Source organism: Aethalodelphis obliquidens, unplaced genomic scaffold (assembly GCF_003676395.1).
Source record: "Aethalodelphis obliquidens isolate GAN/ISIS:26980383/991018 unplaced genomic scaffold, ASM367639v1 scaffold5, whole genome shotgun sequence".
Classification (NCBI taxonomy): domain Eukaryota; kingdom Metazoa; phylum Chordata; class Mammalia; order Artiodactyla; family Delphinidae; genus Aethalodelphis; species Aethalodelphis obliquidens.
Window position 1 is genome coordinate 45,743,881 of NW_020837949.1, and position 23,578 is coordinate 45,767,458.

General features: G+C 37.0%; 1 protein-coding gene across 2 annotated transcripts in view; it reads right to left on the reverse strand.

Annotated features, from left to right (window-relative positions):
* Nucleotides 1-23,578, reverse strand: part of ZNRF2 (zinc and ring finger 2) — a 104,342-nt gene that overhangs the window by 34,562 nt on the left and 46,202 nt on the right. The window contains exon 2 of one of the 2 annotated variants that reach the window (XM_027102280.1): nucleotides 16,105-16,200. The exons of the other annotated variant lie outside the window; for it this stretch is intronic. Within the exon in view, the coding sequence (XP_026958081.1) occupies nucleotides 16,105-16,200 (96 nt within the window). The remainder of the gene's footprint in view (nucleotides 1-16,104; nucleotides 16,201-23,578) is intronic. 2 annotated transcript variants of the gene reach the window in all.

Sequence of the window (23,578 nt, forward strand, 5' to 3'; positions counted from 1 at the left end):
AATACAACCAAACTCAATTTACTGGAAGTACTTATATACATATGAATTAAAAAGAATAACAGTAGAAGTAAATTTTTTACTCTACAGAAAACATATATGCTTCTCTTATATTCACGATTTACAGAGGTCAGTGAAGTACGTGGTCACAAAGAAAACAACAATGAATTTCAAAAACATAGTTATTATGGGCAGCGTTCTCTAATATCAAGATCAAAAAGACTTCCCATCATACATACCCCTCCCCTCATAAAAAAATTTATCTTCAAAATTAAGAAGGATTTTTTCTAGTTAACCTCTGAATCAAAATAGAATTAAAAATTGAAATGAGAAATTATCTAGACATTAACAAAAATATTTCATATTAAAACCTCAGGTACAAATAAAGCTCTTATAAGAAAATATTTCTATTTCTAAAATACTTTTATTAAAATTTAAAAATTGGGGCTTCCCTGGTGGCGCAGTGGTTGAGAGTCCGCCTGCCGATGCAGGGGACACGGGTTTGTGCCCCGGTCCGGGAAGGTCCCACGTGCCACGGAGTGGCTGGGCCCGTGAGCCATGGCCGCTGAGCCTGCGCGTCTGGAGCCTGTGCTCCGCAACGGGAGAGGCCACAGCAGTGAGAGGCCCATGTACCGCAAAGAAAAAGAAAAAAATTTAAAAATTGAAAAGAAATAAGTAGCTTTATTCAGTACATAGTACTAATAAATTAGTAGCTTTATTTACAACTCTAAAGTAGCTTCTTTAAAAATATCAATTAACATAAGCCCTTTTAACTAGCTTAAGGTTCAAAAGTACAAAAATATATTAACATTAGAACGAAAAGGGCCATATAATCAAAAATATTTTAAAAATTAAAATATTTGTAAGAAAACGTTAATGCAATGCTATGGCAATTAATTAGGACATTTAGAAGAAAACAATTATTTTCTAACAAAATACAAATTCCCAAAATTGACTGAGGAAGTAGAAGAACATGAATATACTAATAATCACAGAAGTTATAAGGACTGTCAAAGATCTACCTTAAAAAAAAGGGGTTGGGCTTCCCTGGTGGCACAGTGGTTGAGAGTCCGCCTGCCGATGCAGGGGACGCGGGTTCGTGCCCCGGTCCAGGAAGATCCCACATGCCGCGGAGCGGCTGGGCCCGTGAGCCATGGCCGCTGAGCCTGCGTGTCCGGAGCCTGTGCTCCGCAACGGGAGAGGCCACAACAGTGAGAGGCCCGCATACCGCGCAAAAAAAAAAAAAAAGGGGGGGGGGGTAGATGGTTTTACAGTCAAATTCTATCTGATATGAAAAGAACAGTCCCTTCCTGGGTTTTTCAAATTATTCCAGGGAAGAGAAAAGATGGAAAGCTTTCCCACTTATTTTACTAGCATAATCTTTAGCTAGCGCAAACTTGGTAGCATTGTTTTAAAAGATTAATAATCCATGATCAAACAGTTAAATCCAGCAACACTAGAAATCAACACAATTCAACTGAAACATCAGAAAATCTACCAACGTAATTTATCAACAAATAAAAAGGGGAAAAAGCATTTACTAAAATTAGGCTGTTTCTTGCCGTAAGTAAAAGAGAATGAGACAAGGATGACATACAATAAAGATGATTTACCAAAATTCTAAGCAAGCATCTATGAAACAATGAAACACTACAGACACATAAGACGGGCATGTCCACTGGCACCACTATTATCAACATCATTTGTAAGCTTCAAACTAACGCAGTAAGACAAAGAAACAACACATGTGCATAAACACTTGAAAATGTTATCTTCATTTGCAGATGAAGTCATAAATCTAGAAAATCCAAAGACTCGCCTACAACCAGCCTTCGTTTTCTACCAGCAAAACCAATTTGATATTCAAATGGTAAGCAAATGCCATCCATAACAGTAGCAAAACTATAAAATACTAGACAAAAATTTAACAAGTTTAACACTAAAGATATAGGTTCTCAATGAATCAAAACAAATGTAGAGATAAATCATGCTCCTTAACAGATAAACTGAAAACCTTAAAAAAAAAAGCATTGAGCAAGACAGTAAACATCTTTTCTTTGTAAGATTTAATAAAGTGTAAAACATGTACAGTCCAGTTGAGTCTTATGTTAATGAATAATAGGCTATACTTTATATTCACTCATCTGTATTCTGTATATAATAAACATAAAATGTCTGAAGCTAGAAAGTAAGACTTCATAATAGGAGCCCTTCACTATGAGAATTCCACAATATAAAAATACGAGAAAATTAACTCGCATTTTCCCTCTAAAACCTGAGGAAGAGAAAATTATGAAGTCTTTTGTTGCTGGGGCTTACAACAGTAGCTCTCATCCCCCTAAAAATCCCTTTCATCCATTACTGAAAGGGTGATAATAAACTAAGATTACGTATTTCAAGTTATATTTGTGCCATATACAATATGTCTTAGTGTGTCTTGGGGATACTTAAAATCAGAGAGCACCTACAGCCCATTAAAAAATTCTTTTAAATCACCACAAATAGGAACGTTAAATTTCTTTAAAAAAACACAACTTTTTTAAAAGAAATGTCTCTTAGGCTTAATCTCCAAGTTAAACTTTTACTCTTCTGTTTTACTGACTGATTGATGGAACCAAATATATTTATTTTATACTTTGAGTTATAATCCAATACCATGCTATATTAATTTTCTTGCTCAAATTATTCACTGGGAGCTCATTCAGGTTGGCTCCTATGCCCTCATCTTTTTTATTTTTGAGCACTTCCTTGCTTTCAGACAACACAAGATCTCCAGGCTTTTATTTTCTCTGCTCCAGCCCTCGAATCAGCCATTTCTCCAAGAAGCCCTGTTTTCTTTTTACAGGAGAATGGTATTTAGAAACCAAGATTTGGGTACTGGGTGTCAAAGATTTTTCAGCTACAGAAAGGCCTTCATACGAAAAAGCATTACAAGGAAAGGTCTAAGAACTGAGTACCAAGAAATACAGTTTAAAGGGAGCAAAATAAAAGAAATCCTAAGTAACAATAATCTAGGAGGTATTTAGAGGTCAAGAAACCTAGAGATCCCAAAATCAGTCCAGCAAAAAATGGAAGAAATCAAGCAAATCATAAATATTATAAATATTTAGATAGCAAAGGAGTGAAACTACCTAGAATATTTTTATTATTTTTATTGTTCTATTACCTAAATACACTGTTAAAATGTTAAGCGTTAAATACAATTCACCAAAAAGGCAAAGCCACTCTGTTAATACTGCCTTCCCTGAAACCAAACCACTCAGTATCTGGGAAGGTATTTCTCAAGGCCATCTCTGAGGCAAATGCAGGGCAGTGCTGTGAATTATCAGAGCCAAGATGACTTAAAGGAGAGAGAAAAACCATTTAAAAAAAAAAGTTATACAAGTAATAAATGGTCATTGAAAAAATATTCACAAGCCATTTCTTCAATAGTCCTCTGTAAAATCTTTCTTGAAAGCAACAAAATACTCAGTGACCCTAATCCTAACCCTTACTCGTTTTGGAAAAATCCTTTGAAAAGAATCACATTTCACAATTTTCACATTTTGCAAAGACCAACATCCCTGGCACAAAGTTTAGAGCAGCTAGGTATTCTCTTACAATCTCTTTACCCAAAATTGAGTCCTCCACTGCCAATCCTCAAGTCACCTGTGACACCTCCCTCCCCATTTCCAGCACTCACTAAATCCAATTCATTCTTTCTTCACCTGTCTCTTTCTCCTAATACATCATCTAACCACTTCCTACATAAAATACCACACCACTCTCCAAACTACTCTTTAAAGAAATTACATTCCTTACAAATATTTCTGCACATGAATGCAAGATTAATCTTCCAAATTCCAAATAATTTATTTAAAAACTGCCCTAAATTTATCTTCTCACCTACAATTCCCTTTTATCATGCTCTGCTCCCCTAAACTACACCTACCTAGTTGTTATTTCTGAGCTCACCCTGCATTTCTCTCCAAATCTATTAATCCTTTCAAGGTCTAGAATAAATACCTAAATAGACTAGTTTACCTTTTACTATGTACATACATATAAAATATTTTACGAAGGGGCAAAACTGTTGACAGACTTGAGCTGAGTCCTACATTTGCTCTAATATAGAAGAAACTTAAAAATGAGATAAACTTGGAAATGCATTTTATTAATTTGCATTAGAATTTCTTTAAGATGAGAGTCTGCCAATACCACATCCCAACCAAAGTAAGAACTGGGACCAGAGGAAAAAATCATTTCCCTCTGAGGACAGCTCTAAAGGTTTACTGGGTTTTCTCGCACTCCAAAAGTCTTTTCAATGTCTCTGTGTTGTTTCTTCTGATTTCTTATGATCAGGAAAACTTGCCTTGAATGTTGGAATGATTTAAAAAAAATTATGAAAGTAATATGATAAGAAGAAAACAAAAGGCAAGACATAAAGATTTATGAAATGGAACTACAATCCTGCAGCCTGTGAAACAAAAACCACATTCACAGAAAGACAGACGAAATGAAAAGGCAGAGGACTATGTATCAGATGACAGAACAAGATAAAACCCCAGAAAAACAACTAAATGAAGTGGAGATAGGCAACCTTCCAAGAAAAGAATTCAGAATAATGATAGTAAAGATAATCCAGCATCTCGGAAAAAGAATGGAGGCAAAGATCAAGAAGATGCAAGAAATGTTTAACAAAGACTTAGAAGAATTAAAGAACAAACAAACAGAAATGATCGATACAATAACTGAAATGAAAAATACACTAGAAGGAATCAATAGCACAATAACTGAGGCAGAAGAACAGATAAGTGACCTGGAAGGCAGAATGGTGGAATTCACTGTCACAGAACAGAATAAAGAAAAAAGAATGAAAAGAAACGAAGACAGCCTAAGAGACCTCTGGGACAACATTAAATGCACCAACATTCACATTATAGGGGTTCCAGAAGGAGAAGAGAGAGAGAAAGGACCTGAGAAAATACCTGAAAAGATTATAGTCGAAAACTTCCCTAACATGGGAAAGGAAATAGCCACCTAAGTCCAGGAAGCGCAGAGTCCCAGGCAGGATAAACCCAAGGAGAAACACACTGGGACACGTGGTAATCAAACTGAGAAAAATCAAAGACAAAGAGAAATTATTAAAAGCAACAAGGAAAAAATGACAAATAACTAACAAGGGAACTCCCACAAGGTTAACAGCTGATTTCTCAGCAGAAACTCTACAAGCCAGAAGGGAGTGGCATGATATATTTAAAGTGATGAAAGGGAAGAACCTACAACCAAGATTACTCTACCCAGCAAGGATCTCATTCAGATTCCACAGAGAAATCAAAAGCTTTAAAGACAAGCAAAAGCTAAGAGAATTCAGCACCACCAAACCAGCTCTACAACAAATGCTAAAGGAACTTCTCTAACTGGGAAAAACAAGAGAAGAAAAGGACCTACAGAAACAAACCCAAAACAATTAAGAAAATGGTAATAGGAACATACATATCAATAATTACCTTAATGTGAATGGATTAAATGCTCCAACCAAAAGACACAGGCTCACTGAATGGATACAAAAACAAGGCCCATATATATGCTGTCTACAAGACACCCACTTCAAACCTAGGGACACATACAGACTGAAAGTGAGGGGATGGAAGAAGGCATTCTATGCAAATGGAAATCAAAAGAAAACTGTAGTAGCAATACTCATATCAGATAGAATAGACTTTAAAGAATGCTACAAGAGACACGGAAGGAAACTACATAATGATCAAGGGATCAATCCAAGAAGAAGATGTAACAATTATAAATATATATGCATTCGACATAGGAGCACCTCAATACATAAGGCAACTGCTAACAGCTATAAAAGAGGAAATGGACAGTAACACAATAATAGAGGGGGCACTTTAACACCCCACTTACACCAATGGAAAGATCATCCAGACAGAAAATTAATAAGGAAACACAAGCTTTAAATGACACAATAGACCAGATAGATTTAATTGATATTTATAGGACATTCCATCCAAAAACAGCAGATTACACTTTCTTCTCAAGTGCTCATGGAACATTCTCCAGGACAGATCACATCTTGGGTCACAAATCAAGCCTCAGTAAATTTAAGAAAATTGAAATCATATCAAGCATCTTTTCTGACCACAATGCTACGAGATTTAGAAATCAATTACTGGGGAAAAAAATGTAAAAAACACAAACACATACAGGCTAAACAAAATGTTACTAAATAACCAAGAGATCACTGAAGAAGTCAAAGAGGAAATCAAAAAATACCTAGAGACAAATGACAACAAAAACACGGTGATCCAAAACCTACAGGATGCAGCAAAAGCAGTTCTAAGAGGGAAGTTTATAGCAATACAATCCTACCTCAAGAAACAAGAAAAATCTCAAATAAACAATCTAACCTTACACCTAAAGAAACTAGAGAAAGAAGAACAAACAAAACCTGAAGTTAGTAGAAGGAAAGAAATCATAAAGATCAGAGCAGAAATAAATGAAATAGAAACAAGGAAAACAATAGCAAAGATCAATAAAACTAAAAGCTGGTTCTTTGAGAAGATAAACAAAATTGATAAACCATTAGCCAGACTCAAGAGAAAGGAGAGGACTTAAATCAATAAAATTAGAAATGAAAAAGGAGATGTTACAATGGACACTGCAGAAATACAAAGCATCCCAAGAGACTACTACAAGCAACTCTATACCAATAAAATCGACAACCTGGAAGAAATGAACAAATTCTTGGAAAGGTATACCCTTCCAAGACTGAATCAGGAAGAAACAGAAAATATGAACAGACCAATCACAAGTAATGAAATTGAAACTGTGATTAAAAATCTTCCAAAAAACAAAAGGACCAGATGGCTTCACAGGTGATTTCTATGAAACATTTACAGAAGAGCTGACACCCATCCTTCTCAAACTGTTCCAAAAAATTGCAGAGGAAGAAACACTCCCAAACTCACTCTACGAGGGCCACCATCACCCTGATACAAAAACCAGAAAAGATACTACAAAAAAAGAAAATTACAGACCAATATCACTGATGAACATAGATGCAAAAATTCTCAACGAACTACTAGCAAACAGAATCCAACAACACATTAAAAGGATCATACACCATGATCAAGTGGGATTTACCCCAGGAAGGCAAGGATTCAATATACGCAAATCAATCAATGTGATACACCATATTAACAAACTGAAGAATAAAAATTACATGATCATCTCAATAGATGCAGAAAAAGCTTTTGACAAAATTCAACACCCATTTATGATAAAAACTCTCCAGAAAGTGGGCACAGAGGGAGTCTACCTCAACATAATAAAGGCCATATATGACAGAACCACAGCAAACATCATTCTCAATGGTGAAAAACTGAAAGCATTTCCTCTAAGATCAGGAACAAGACAAGGATGTCCACTCTCACCACTCTTATTCAACATAGTTTTGGAAGTCCTAGCCATGGCAATCAGAGAAGAAAAAGAAATAAAAGGAATACAAATTGGAAAAGAAAAAGTGTAACTGTCACTGTTTGCAGATGACATGATACTATACATAGAGAATCCTAAAGATGCCACCAGAAAACTACTAGAGCTAATCAATGAATTTGGTAAAGGTGCAGGATACAAAATTAATGCACACAAATCTTTTGCATTCCTATACACTAGCAATGAAAGATCAGAAAGAGAAATTAACAATCTCATTCACCACTGCAACAAAAAGAATAAAATACGTAGGAATAAATCTACCTAAGAAGGTAAAAGACCTGTACTCAGAAAACTATACGACACTGATGTAAGAAATCAAAGATGACACAAACAGATAGAGAGATATACCATGTTCTTGGATCAGAAGAAGCAATATTGTGAGAATGCCTATACTACCTAAAGCAATCTACAGATTCAATGCAATCCCTATCAAATTACCAATGGCAATTTTTATAGACCTAGAACAAAAAATCTTAAAATTTATATGGAGACACAAAAGATCCTGAATAGCCAAAGCAGTCTTGAGGGAGAGAAACGGAGCTGTAAGAGTCAGACTCCCTGACTTCAGACTATACTACAAAACTACAGTAATCAAGACAATATGGTACTGGCACAAAAATAGAAACATAGATCAATGGAACAAGATAGAAAGCCCAGAGATAAACCCACGCACCTATGGCCAGCTCATCTATGACACAGGAGGCAAGGATATACAATGGAGAAGACAGTCTCTTCAGTAAGTGGTGCTGGGAAAACTGGACAGCTACATGTAAAAGAATGAAATCAGAACACTCCCTAACACCATACACAAAAATAAACTCAAAATGGATTAGAGACCTAAATGTAAGACCAGACACTATAAAACTCTTAGAGGAAAACACAGGAAGAAAACTCTTTGACATAAATCACAGCAGGATCTTTTTTAACCCACCTCCTAGAGTAATAGAAATAAAAACAAAAATAAACATATGGGACTTAATGAAACTTAAAAGCTTTTGCACAGCAAAGGAAACTATAATCAAGACGAAAAGACAACCCCCAGAATGCAAGAAAATATTTGCAAATGAATCAACGGACAAAGGATTAACCTCCAAAATATATAAACAGCTCATGCAGCTCAATATTAAAAACAAACAAACAACCCAATCAAAAAATGGGCAGAAGACGTAAGTAGACATCTCTCCAAAGAAGACATATAGATGGCCCAAAAGCACATGAATAGCTGCTCAACATTACTAATTATTAGGGAAATGCAAATCAAAACTGCAATGAGGTATCACCTCACATCAGTCAGATGGCCATCATAAAAATAATCTACAAACAATAAATGCTAAAGAGGGTGTGGAGAAAAGGGACCCCTCTTACACTGTTGGTGGGAATGTAAACTGGTACAGCCACTATAGAGAACAGTATGGAGGTTCCTTAAAAAACTAGAAACAGAACTACCATGTGACCCAGTAATCCCACTCCTCAGTATATACCCAGAGAAAATCATAATACGAAAAGATACATGCATGCACCCCAATGTTCACTGCAGCACTATTTACAATAGCCAGGACATGGAAGCAACCTAAATGTTCAAGAACAGAGGAATGAATAAATAAGATGTGGTACATATATACGATGGAATATTACTCAGCCATAAAAAAGACGAAAATAATGCCATTTGCTGCAACATGGATGGACCTAGAGACTGTCATACTTAGTGACATCAGAGAAAGACAAATATCATATGATATCGCTTATACGTGAAATCCAAAAAATGGGTACAAATGAACTTACAAAACAGAAGTAGAGTCATAGATGTATAATACAAACTTATGGCTACCAGGGAGTAAGGGGATAAATTGGGAGATTGAGACTGACATATACACACTACTATATATAAAACAGCTAACTAACAAGGACCTACTGTGTAGCACAGGGGACTCTACTCAATACTCTGTAATGACGTGTATGGGAAAAGAATCAAAAAAAAGAGTGGATATATGTGTAACTGATTCACTTTGCTGTACACCTGAAACTAACACATTATAAATCAACTATACTCCAATAAAAATTTAAGAAAACAAAAAACCCAAACAAACAAACAGTGTTTCTCAGGATTTCTTCTCCCGCATTAGGTAGAACAGGATGGCTAGAGCGGGCCCGAGTTGAGTATTACCGTTCTCCCAGGTCAGTTAGGCTCTGGTTAACTAGTTTCCCTTGAGGCAAACCTTGTTAAGAGTCCTCTGGCATATTTCAAGATAGTTCATTTTCCCTTCCCCCTGCCAGAAGGAGAAGGGTATTTTTCTCTGACATTTACCATGGGAACCTGGTTCAGCTCCTAGTGGTAAATCTTAAAATATTGTGGGCATCTCCCTGGAGTTTTTAAACTCTCAGATTTGTCCATGCTAAGCCCCCAGCAATTCAACATTTACAGTCCAGGTTTTCCTTACCCTGGCACTGGTTCCCACTGAGTCTGCTGCAGTAAGCTGAAACCCGTGACTCTCTGTGTTTGCGTATCTCCACAATCTGCGGGGGCAGTGGTTTGCCCTGTGCCTTCCCATCTCTTATGGATCTAAGAAGAGTTGTTGATTTTTCAGTCTGTTTGGCTTTTTACTTGTTTTTAGGACTGAGTGGCTACTTCCAGACTTCTTACATGTGGAACTGGAAACCAGAAGTCAATTCCATCTCTTTTTAGGAGATTACTGTATGTATGGTAGATCTTTTGTTACAGGCTCCATGCCATGTACCTCTCTATTACACTCTGTGTAATTTCCTCAGATCCATCTTATACTTTACTAATTCTCCTTGCAGCTCTGTCTAATCTGCTGCTTAACCTATCAGTTGAGATTTTAATTTCAGTGACTAATGTCTAAAGAGTTCAAATCTCATCTTATTCACAATATATCTTGTTTTTTACTTACTTCTTATTCATTTTTTAATGATTTAAAAACAAACATTTTGGGTATCCCTGGTGGCTCAGCAGTTAGGAATCTGCCTGCCAATGCAGGGGACACGGGTTCAAGCCCTGGTCCGGGAAGATCCCACATGCCACACGGAGCAACTAAGCCCGTGTGCTACAACTACTGAGCCTGCCCTCTAGAGCCCATGAGCCAAAACTACTGAGCCCGCCCTCTAGAGCCCATGAGCCACAACTACTGAGCCCACAAGCCACAACTACTGAAGCCCACGCCCCTAGAGCCCGTGTTCTGAAACAAGAGAAGTCACTGCAATGAGAAGTCCGCACACTGCAACGACCCCACTCACCACAACCAGAGAGAGCCCACGTGCAGCAACGAAGACCCAACACAACCATAAATAAGTAAATAAATAAATTTTTAAAAATAAATAAAACCACTATTAAGGAATCCATATTTTGTGGTTAAAACTCAACCACAGGGCTTCCCTGGTGGCGCAGTGGTTGGGAATCCGCCTGCCAATGCAGGGGACACGGGTTCGATCCCTGGTCCGGGAGGATCCCACAAGCCGCGGAGCAACTAGGCCCGTGTGCCACAACTACTGAGCCTGTGCTCTGCAGCCCGTGGGCCACCACTACTGAGCCCGCGCTCCACAGATACTGAAGCCCACGTGCCTAGAGCCCGTGCTCCACAAGAGAAGCCACCGCAATGGGAAGCCCACGCACCACACTGAAGAGTAGACCCCACTCACCACAACCAGAGAAAAGCCCGCACGCAGCAATGAAGACCCAACGCAGCCAAAAATTAAAAAAAAAAAAAAATTAAATAATTTATAAAAAAAGAAAAACGTAAAGAACACTCAGCCACAAAAATTAGTGCAAACAGATGAACAGAGTCATCAGATCAGACAGTAGATCTTCCACAGAAGGCCAAGGTCACACAAACTTAGGCAATGATTACTACCTCCTTATTTAAAATTCTGCTCCGTAATTGACAAATATATTTTTTAACCTTAATTATAAGAGACATGCCAATTTCAGAAAGCCTCCTGAATTCAGAAAGATTAAATTGTGTGTGTTGGAGTGCCGGCGGCATGGGTGGGGGTGGGGGGGAGGTCTTAAAACCAAGAAAATGTAGTATGTAAGGCAGAAAGCAAGTTTATAACTTAAAATGAGACCCACAACTGCCTGAAAAGCCAGAAAGCAATTACAGAGGGAGAAAACACGTACTTTCTTGCAAACATGCTACACGGTCATTAGAAGACTACATGTGCACACTGGAATCAAGCACTGACTGTCTGCTGCAACTTTTCTTCAACATCCAAGTAAGTAGATAAGATATACTCTCCCACCGACAGCACAGAAGATGAGATCCTTTTCCCTCACTTTTATTATAGCACAAGTTCGCTTCGAAATTGACTCAATCTTTGGGACTGACGTGTACACACTGCTGTATTTAAAGTAGATAACCAACAAGGACCTACTGTATAGCACAAGCAACTCTGCTCAATATTCTGTAATAACCTAAATGGGAAAAGAATCTGAACAATAGATACATGTATATGTATAACTGAATCACTTTGCTGTACACCTGAAACTAACACAACATTGTTAATCAACTATACTCCAATATAAAATAAAAATTTAAAAAAAAAAAGAAATTGGGGCTTCCCTGGTGGCGCAGTGGTTAAGAATCTGCCTGCCAATGCAGGGGACACAGATTTGAGCCCTGCTCTAAGGGCTCCCACATGCAGCAGAGCAACTAAGCCCATGCGCCATAACTACTGAGCCTGCACTCTAGAGCCCGCGTGCCACAACTACTGAAGCCTGAACACCTAGAGCCCGTGCTCCACAAGAAGAGAAGCCACTGCAAGCCTGCGCACCGCAACAAAGAGTAGCCCCCACTCGTTGCAACTAGAGAAAGCCATGCACAGCAATGAAGACCCAACGCAGCCAAAAATTTATAAAAAAAGAAAATGACTCAATCTTTCTTCAAAAATGATTACTTTAAAAGAGTAATATTCATCTTACTCTGTCCATAAAGTCAGTCTTCTTTCTGATGATTTTGAAAAGCTCTCTTTTGATTCACTATATAGGTTTATAATTAACTCTCAGAAGACAAACTTATTTCAAGTTACACCTCCTTTGGGTGCACATGCACACACAGAGTACTAACTACAAATAAAACAACACAAAGATTTCTTAAATACCGAGTTCAATCACAGAAGTCTAAAATGAAAACTGAACTTTATATGATGCAAAACATGCTATGATCCAGTAAAGTTTAAAGACCAAGAAAATCCAAGAGTAAAAATTTGCTATCAATATTTATTTCACATTTGTTTGTTCTGAAATACTTTAGAAGATGAGGAACAAGGAAATAGAGACTCTATGCTTGCAACATTTATATTACGTTTATAAGACCATACATCAAATTACTAGGTCCATGAACTAAACAGTGAAGCCCATGAAAGAGGGGAAAGTATATGAAGCAGGCAGTCTCTGACTTAAGGGCTATCTATCTACGAACACTCATTGTGTCATTCTGAACTTTTTTTCCATTCTGCCAAAAATACCACCTGCAAATACATAACCACTCACATCACTCTGAATCATTTCCTGCCATGATTGCTTTGGACCTCCTACCTGAACTTCTGCTGAGCCAGTTGCCTAAATCCTGAGAGCTTTCACCTGGCGAGTCAATTTTCTTCTTCAGTTGCCAGGACTTGGGTATTTGAATATATTACAGATTAAAAAACAATAAGAAAGCTTCTGTGGGCTAGCCTGGTAAATCAAACCAACATTCAGAATATCATCTCTGTGAATATGAATTTGAAACTCCGAATCACCAAGTTATAGTCAAATTTCTGGAATTCATCCTATTCAGGAGTTTGACTATAAATAATACAAACAAACAAACAAACAAACAAACAAATAAATAAATAAATAAATAATACCCAGCCTGAAAAATAAGCCCAACTATTCTCCTTGCTAACTGTGAATGTCTGTAGACAGTTCAATTAATATACATTTAACAAATAAATTGAAAAATTATAGATCTAGCTACTTTAGGAAAGGCTGCAAAAGGTTTTAGCTGATAAGCACTACACTGAATAAAATTCTTGTTTGAGTATTAACACAATTTAGAGACCCAATCTCTCTAATGCATCTCTCTCTACGAAATCAACTTTTTGGAATTAAAATATGAAGCTGTTAGGAGTCCAGCTGACTAAAACGATTCCATTTCAGGATTCTCCAGCTCACCTTGTTCTAAACTTCATAATAATCCTAGATTATTGCTTGGGTGTTAAAGGGGCTGGTTCTCACACAGGCTCATATCCTTGATAGATCAGATTTTGGTGACTGAAGGGTAGCAGAATATGCTACCCTAAAATATGCTTCTTTGGCATAAGGATTATTTTTTAAATGACTGAGAAATAGCAGACTCAGAGAAGCTCTGAAAGTAGAAGTTACCCTTTAGTAAGGGAAATATACGATTTTACAAAGCTCTTTATTTTATATTGGAGCATAGTTGATTAACCGTGTTGACAGTTCCAGGTGTACAACAAAGTGATTCAGTTATACATATACATGTGTCTATTTTTTTCCCATTTAGGTTGTTACATAATACTGAACAGAAGAACTCTCCATTTGCAAGGGTGTCTTCCTTCTCACTACCAGGAAGAGGAGGAGGACTGCTCTAAATCACAAAGTTTACTCCCAAGAGAATCTTCTCAGTGGAGCAGGCACTAACCTATATCCACGTAACAGACCTCTTGTTTGTCATGATTTTCCTGGTGACCCCCCACAACTGGCCTCCCCACCCTCACTTTCTTCTTTGTCTTTAGCTGAAGATGCTATTTAAGCCCACACTCTAAATCACCTTGGAGATCAGCTCATTTTTCCCCTGGGTACCTCCTATGTACACCAGGAGGTATACTTGTTAATAAATTTGTATTTGTTTTCCTCTTGTTAATCTGTCTTTTATTACAGGGGTCTCAGCCAAGAACTCAGAAAGGTAAAGGGATTATTTTTTCCTCCCCTACAGGACTCTGCCTTCAAAACCTTAGAATTCTCCTAGCCTGTGATGGGAAAGTACATTACCAATCTGCCACCTCTATCTAACCTAAACCCGTCAATCACAGCTCCTCCTTCTTTTAACTCACACTTGGCCACTGTCCACATTTAAAAAATTCAAGAATCATATATGTTTATAAAGAAGCTGTTTTTGCCTCTTGTGAATGTTTATGGACGTTAATCTATAGGTAACAAATTAAAAAATTTCAGGTCTAACTACCTTAAAGTAGGAAGCCATTCTTAAAAATGGCTGCAACTTTATTTACTTTTTGCATTAAGTTTACTAACTTCTAAATTGGAATACTGTCAAATATTTAAAACCTGAATTCTTGGATCACAGTATCCCCAAGCAGAGGGTTACATATTGCTTTTTAAGCCACCACATAAGTGATCTAGTAGAAAACTTTAATGACTTGAGCACAGTTAAATCAGGAAATTAAAAACTGCCAGATATCAACACATAAAAAGACTATATCCAAATACACTACACAAAAAGTAAATAAACAGAATACTAAGATTATATGCAAATATACTATATGGTAAAAGGAAATACACTTGGCTTTTAAAATTCAAGGCCAGAATCTTAAGATTTAAGGATATTTATTTTAAAAACACTTGTAATAAACAAAATAATTATGGAGGGTAATGATAAGATAATAGAGTAAGTATAAGAAACAAGCCCAATCAATTTTACCTCAAATTTTGAACCTGAATAAAAATGTCTTTTATTTCTTAAGTAACTGAATCTCAATTAGATTATGAAAAGTAGCCAATTCAATTTCCTAATGCAGAAAGGTTTATATATAATAATCAACAGGTACATTTACTATTCAAAGGAAATGCTAAAAGCTACTTTTACTTATACACTGGAAAATGGGAAAAAGTGCTCAATTATTACTATTATAGTGTGGCTGAAGCACTACCTTATCAAGACAGAGATTCCTAAAACATTTTGCAAAAAAGCTACTCAAAATAACGTGTTCACTTCAGTGTTAAATTTTACCCCGACAAGATTTCTGTAATCTGAGGAGAAATCTCAGATTATTGACTAAGTGTTACTACACTGATTAACCTTTGGTTGATCCTAGGCTGTAGCATCCATCTGTTTTATTCATTGCTATATTCCAAGTTCCTAACACTATATACCTCATACCTGACAGGTACTGAAAAAACATCTGCTGATCAAGAAGTCGATCTTTCAATTGGCTTCATTGTTTACTGGTACTCTTCTTACTCATTCTATTTCAAACCAAATTTTACATTTGAAAAATCTAAAATTTCTCCACGGATTTGGAAGTTTGTCTTTTTATCTATGAAATTCTGAAAAAAGCTCTCATTTTTCCTTTATTTCATTCTATTCATCTAAAGTCACGAATGAACTATTCCTTTTTTTTTTTTCAAGTCTATTTCAAAATGTACCAGGACTACATTGAAAATCTCTCCTACGGTTTTGAGTATCTGCAGATTGTGGTCAGGTAAGAATGGCACAGCCAAAGCACCAGACCTAATTAGGATACCAGTTAGCTCAAGGCTCATAGATAGCCCTTCCTGGCCTTTTAACTTTTACCTGAAACACGAAATTCATAAAATCTAAGATAATTCTAATTTAAAGTATTATTTTAAAGCACTGGACTTACCATTATAGGTTATTCTTGGCTTTGTTAAACACATCACAAGATGCAAATCCATTTCATCTGAGGGTACAAATTTTGAGCATACAGGACACTTAAATCCTAAAAAGTAAAAGAAATCCATGTTACTTCACTATTTTGAATATCCAACTATGCTTTTTAAAAAAGCAGGAAGAAGAATTTCAAACTTCAATATTACACTTACACTAATACACTACCTATGTGCAACTTAAGTTGGGAAAACAGTTTGTGACTATAATATCTGACTTAAATCAGTTTATAAACAGCATCTGATTTCAAATAAAACAAGCTTAAATGAGGAGAATTTAGTTCACTACAAAACTCTTGCACTCTTTTCTAATGTATGGGTCCAATCATTCTTGTTTCTAATTTTTTACATTAATCTGAACTTACGATTTCATTATAATAGCTGTTTATTCTGACCATCCTTACGGAAAGTACCTTTCCCAGCTTATAGTATAATTTGAGTCGCAAGGTTTTATAGCTAGGTAGTACCTTAGAAACTATTCTACTCCACTGACCTTTAAAATATTTATCTAATGAAGAAAGTGAAGCCTTTCACAGAACAGCAAAATCAGGTCTAGAATCTATCCTGACTCCTAGTATAGTGGTCTTACGGCCATACCATGCTTCTGAAGTCACAATGCAAACAGAAAATAGCACCAAACAGCAGATTTCTCGTCAATTTTGATACAAATATTAGCTAGTTTCCTACAATATTCAATCTGTACTCACTAAGTATTTGCCTGAAGTACTCTATTAAAAATAAACTGGTAGACTGAAGGAGGAAATGTTATGCATTCAGCTCTATCCTGCTCCCTCACTTACCAAGAGTAACTGTCCATCCATGGTTCCCTGCTGCTTCCCTGCTGACCTACTGCTCCCTTCTCCAACATCCCCAACCTGCTTGAGAAGTGAACTGATCCAAGAAAGTCCATTTATGGTTTGGTTAGGAACAACAAACCAGGGTGGCACAAAAAGATGGTCTGGGCCAATTTGTTTTTAATGACTTAAGAAACAGCAAGAGAGTACACTGGTCAGCTGTAGACAGCTGAAGCAGAAAGGTCACATGTAGGTAAAGGTAAGAGAGACTTGGGTGGGGTGTCTATTCTGTAGTCTGAATTTATAAGAGAACAGAAACTATCAGTAAGCACAGGAAAATGGTTCACATGGAGATCTTAGAGCAGATGTGCAGAGAGGAGCAAAGTGCTGTGAAAGACAACAACTAATAAGAAGGGTGGTGAAAAAAAAAACCAGTCCCTAAAGCTGCCTCAGATTCTGGTAGCTCTCTTTCTAGTACATGTGTGTTCTTACAGACATTCTCCTCCCTTTGTCGTGACATGAAACTCACTGCAACCCAACATGTCAGATTAGAGTCATACCTCGTGCAAAGCTTTACTGAATAAGAAAAGGTTTTGGCATGGGTACTTAATCCAGTTATTCAACTTCTTAAATGAAATACATGTTTTTGAGCACGGTTTTTCACACTGTATTAAATACATTTTAAAAGAAAGGAATAAAGTATGTTTACTTCCCACTTCTTCAAAACTACCAAAATGAGAAAGAAGAAAAAGCAAAGGGGATTAATCTAAAATTAAACTACAGAATAGCTATAATCCCCAAACACAGACTATAGCAATACTGCAAAATATAGATCAAATGGGGAGAAGACAAAGAGACTCTCAAGCAGCATTCCTATTTCCAGGACCAATAATAATCTTTTGCTTAAAATTGTAAAAACTTTCTTCCCTTGAAGTTACACAGGACTTAAAAAAAAAAAAAAGGTACCCAATTTTCCAACTGCTGATCAAAATCATCTGAGTACTGGCACATAAACTCTAAATTATCAAACAAAAGTGAAATACCATGAACCATTGAGAGCCATCCAACTGCCCACAAAGTAGAGCCTAAGGAGAGAAACTATGTATAAAGAACCACTGCACTTCTAATTAAATACAATGAATTGATGTGTTTCTTTCTCCTTACACCTAAAATCTACTAAAAGTGAGAATAAATATAACAAGATAAAGAACTTGAAAGGAGACAGCAGCAGATGAGAACAGATGAAGGAATTAACAGCACTGAGAAAACAGACATCCTAAGTGTCTGCAGAAGTAAGCCAATTCTCACTACATAATTCTCGAAGGACTCAGGAATCTATACCTCCAATAAGTTCCCAAAACAATGGTGAGGTGTGTGGTTAAAATCTAGACTGACTGAAAGACTTAATAAAAAGGATCCCCAAGTCTCCAACCCATGACATATAGCCAAGCAACTACAGTTTCCCAAATAGAGCAGGAGAATGAAGGTCTACTACAGGGAAAAAAAAAAGACCCAAAATAGATTGGCTTGAGAACACCAGGCACAGCAAGGTGAAGGGAAAAAAACAAGGGAATAAATAAATATCTATGTATGGAAAAGGGCCCTTCCCAACAATCTCCTTTTCTCTATCTCTACCAAGACACTGGTAGAGTCTTCTCTTAAATCAAAAGTTCCACAGAATGAAACAGCAAGAGATCCTTGTCTGTTCACAAGTCTTAGTCTTACATATAGAGCTTCCAAACAGCTTTTCAGGGCTTCTCTCATAAACATAAGGCAATAAAAGAAAGAAATTTGCACATGAAAACACAGCAGAAACAAATTCAAAAGACTAATGAAAATATTTACAACTCTTATCACAAAAGGACAATATCCTTAATATACAAAGAACTCTTAAAAAAATGAGGAAAACCAAACACCTGTTAGAAAAATGGGCAAAAGTTTTAAACAGACATCTCACCAAAAAGAAAGATATGTAACTAACCCTTAAACACATGAAAAACTGCAGTGTCATAATGAAAGAAGCACTTTACTCTCAAGTTCTTCTGTTTATTTCTTTACTCTCATTTTAGTGTGTTAAGGAGGGAGGAAAGAAACACATGTGTTTATTTCACTGTTTTAACTAAAAATCCAGGTGGTTCTTTGTACATACTGTTTTCTCTCCTTGGGCTTTACTTTATCTCTACATTAAGATATCATTACTCTTCCCAGATTGGCAAGAACTCAAAAGTTTGACAACACATGGTTGGTAAGGCTTTGGAGAAACAGGTACTTTCATATGTTGCTAGTAGGAGTGCAAAATTGTACAACCTCTACAGAGGGTAATTTCACAACATCTAACTAGATTACATGTGTATTTACCTTCTGATCCTGCAATCCCACTTCTAGGATCTCTCCCTGAAGGTATGCCCCCACCAATACCAGAAAACACATGCACAGATAGAGGATTATGGGAAGATGGCAAAGTAGGAAGCACTAAGGGAATCTACCTCCCCACCTAGACAAAAATTGAATGGGCGGAATTTGTTTGAAGGAACTATTTTGGAAGTCTGGAATCTGTTGAAGGCTTGCAACTTCCAAAGGAAAGAAGACTTGGACAATACATTGCGGTTCATTTCACCCCTTAGCACAGAGACAGTTATCCTTCCCCCCATCCCAGCCACATGGCAGGCAGTGGTGCACCTGTTCCTGGAGCACCTTGCACACAGATTACAGGAGTGAGGGTAGGCAAAAAGGACCCTGTGCTCCAAATACTGGGAATCTGCGCTCTGACTGCTGATTGCTGCTTCTGATCAAGGAGGTACAAAGAAAAAGGCAGTCACTGTTATTGGACCTCCCTCTATTGTTGTAAGCCCCTTCCCCTCTAGCTGAAGAGACTTCAAGGGGATTTAAAGGGATTGTGCCTCTCTGCCCCTCTTCGTTTTTCTCTTTTTCCCCTTTGGAGAGCCAGACATTAAAGACTAGCACATTTCAAAACAATTGGTTATATGAGGAAAATTAGAAAGTGACTATGCAGATTCAGGAAAGAGTCCAAAAAGACCTGAGAAGTTTATACCTCAGGCTGACGATCCTTAGCACAGAGACAGCCTACAACACCCCCAAAAAACAATAATAAAAAACAGCAGACCCCAGGGAAGGGGCAGAATCTGATTTCCAGAGTTACCACATTATTAGATTTAAATGTCCAGTTTTCAGAAAAAAACAAAAAATAAGGTATACAAATGAACAAGAAAGTATGGCCCATTCAAAGAAAAAAAAAGAAATCAGCAGAAACTGCCCATGAAAAAGAACTGATGGCAGACATACTAGAAAATGACTTTAAAATGCCTGTCTTAGAGATGCTCAAAGAACTAAAGAAAGGTGTGGAGAAACTCAAGAAAATGATGTATGAACAAAATATCAATAGACAGAAAACTTAAATAGAAACGAAGAAGAAATTCTACAGCTGAAAAGTATAATAACTGAAATGAAAAACTCACTAGAGGGATTCAAAGGCAGATTTGAACAAGGCGAAGACAGAATTAGTGAACGTTAAGATAGGACAATAGAAGTTATCATGTCTGAGGAACAGAAAGAAAAAAGTTTGAAAAAAGTGAACAGAGTCTAAGAGAGACCTGTGGGACACCAACAAGCAAACGAAAATATGCATTTGGGAGTCTGTGAAGGAGAACAGAGAAGAGAGTAGAGAAAATATTTGAATAATAGCTGAAAACTTCCCAAATTTGATGAAAGACATGAATATGAACATCTGAGAAGCTCAACAACCTCCATGTAAGATGAGGCCACATCAGGATACATTATAATCAAACTTTCAAAAGACAAACAGATAATATTGAAAACAGCAAGAGAGTAGTGAGTCATTACATACAAGGGATCCTCAATAAGATTACAAGCAGATTTCTCATGATACACTTTGGACTCCAGAAGGCAGTTGGCGGATATATTTAAAGTGCTCAAAGGAAAAGACTGTCAACTAAGAATCTTATATCCAGCAAAACTTCTTCAAAAGTGAGGGAGAAATTTTGAAATTCCCAGATAAAACCTGAGGGAGTTTGTTACCACTAGCCCTGCCCTACAAGATATGTTCAATGGAGTCCTACAAGGTGAAATGAAAGGATACTAGATAATAACTCAAAGCTGTATGGAGAAATAAAGATCTCTGTAAAGGTCTTCAGGTCAAGAGAAACTGTTTACAAGGTGCTGTACTGGAGGAACTGCACCTAAGAAGCTTCAACCATATTTGGACTTGACTTAGATAACAAGATCCTGGACTTCAAATTGATCCCTTAATGGAATGAGACTGTCTGGGTCTTAGGAACAAAGTGAGTACGCTTTACATATGGAAGGGATGTGAGTTATGGTTGCTAGAAAGCGCACTAGCAACCTACCTATATAGAAATATACATACACACACATACACACACACACACACACTTATTTAGCTCAGTCCACTAAAAGAGCCTAGAAGCAATGACATTTCAGTAGCAAAAAGGATCTACCCCCAGATCTTGGGTATATCATTCCCCCCACAAAAAGCTATCCAGAGATAGCTGCTGTCAATTTCACGCGTCCTGTTCCTCACATTAAGGAGTCTAATTCTCCTCCCCTTGAATCTGGGCCAGCCTTAATAACTTGCTTGATCAATGGAATGCATGACTGATATTCTGGGATTTCTGAGATAAATCTTAAGATGGCTTGTAGCTCCCATTTGGGCCTTTTGGGATGCTCACTTTGGGGACATTCCCTCTCAAACCCAGCTGACACGCTCTGTGAATCCCAGGCACACAGAGAGGTCATGGGTAGGCATTCCAGCTGACAGCCCAAGCTGAACTCTGAGCTAACAACCAATATCATTAAGTTCCAGGCATACTGAGTGAGCTACCTTGAATGTTGAGTTACTCTGACTTTCAGATGACTCCAATCCCAACTTCCAACTGCAACTGCCTGAGAGATCCCAAGTGGGAAGCCCATCTACTGGTCCTACCTTACTCACAGAACCTCAAGACATAATACATTTATGTTTTAATTAAAACACACACACACACACAGTTTACTGTGGCACTCTTTGAAATAGCATAATATTGGAAACACATAAGAGATTCGGTGAATAAACAATTATGCATTATGCAACGGAGTTACTACACAACTATAAAAAAGAAATGAGAACGGTCTCTATAAACTGATATGAAGAGATACCCAGGCTATATTAACTGGAAAAAACAATGTGAAAAAGCAGGCATATGTTATGCTAGCTACTGTGCAAGAAAGAAGATTAACTAAGAATACATGTGTACGTGTATACCTGCAAAGAGAAAAACAAGGAAGGATAAATTTCTAATTAAGGTTTACAGGGGCTTCCCTGGTGGCGCAGTGCTGGGAATCTGCCTGCCAATGCAGGGGACACGGGTTCAAGCCCTGGTTCGGGAAGATCCCACATGCCACGGAGCACCTAAGCCCGTGTGCCACAACTACTGAGCCTGCGCTCTAGAGCCCGCGAGCCACAACTACTGAGCCCATGCGCCTAGAACCCATGCTCTGCAACAAGAGAAGCCACCACAAGAAGCCCTCGCACCGCAATGAAGAGCAGCCCTCGCTCGTCACAATCAGAGAAAAGCCTGTGCGCAGCAATGAAGACCCAACACAGCCAAAAACAATAAATAAATAAAATTAAATTTTTAAAAAAACTATATAAAAAAAGGTTTACATACATGTTACCTACAGATGGTAAATGAGAATGTAGTGAAAGAAAAACTTAAAGAAGGTACTCCTGAGTCCACCTTTTAATAAAGTTTTTAATAAAGTTTTAAAAAAACTTTACTTTTTAATAAAGTTTTAAAAAAATATTTATAAATATTTAATAAAGTTTTTAAAAAATATTTATTTGGCTGCGCCAAGTAATAAAGTTTTTGACTTTTGAACAATGTTAATAATATATGTAGTCAAAAATTAAAAATAAAAAAGGATGAGGAAAGTCCCTAGTAAAAGTAAATATAAATGGAAACAAATGAACTTAACTATATATCAAATAGATACAAAGAAAAATACACACACACACACACACACACACACACACAACTTATTTAGCTCAGTCCACTAAAAGAGCCTAGAAGCAATGATACTTCAGTAGCAAAAAGGATCTACCCCCAGATCTTGGGTTCTAAATATCATTCCCCCCACAAAAAGGAACCAGGGATCCTTGAAAAAATGGCTGGTTCTAAGTCTGGGGCAGGGAGTAAAAGTTGAGCCTTGAATATCTTGTTGTGCCAGATTAAGGAAGTGCTCAAAAACTGATATGGACACACAAAAAGGCACAGAAGCCAGTTTCAAAGGGCTTCTCCCTGTCAAATTTGGACAATCTAAACATAAAAATGGATGACATAATAAAGTAAATATTTTAAATTTAATAAGAATGTGAAAGTACAAATGGATAATTACACATTCTGAAATATCAACCCCAAATCACTTAATTAACAAAGATTAAAAGGTACTTTTAAAATGGAGAAACTGGCTGACATTACCTTAAACAAATGTCTAAACTTAGTATCACCAACAAAAGGGCAAGCTGACTATCTGTGCTCCCTGATATGACACACTGAGAACATGATACTTAAGTATATTACTGCCAAATATAATTTGAACC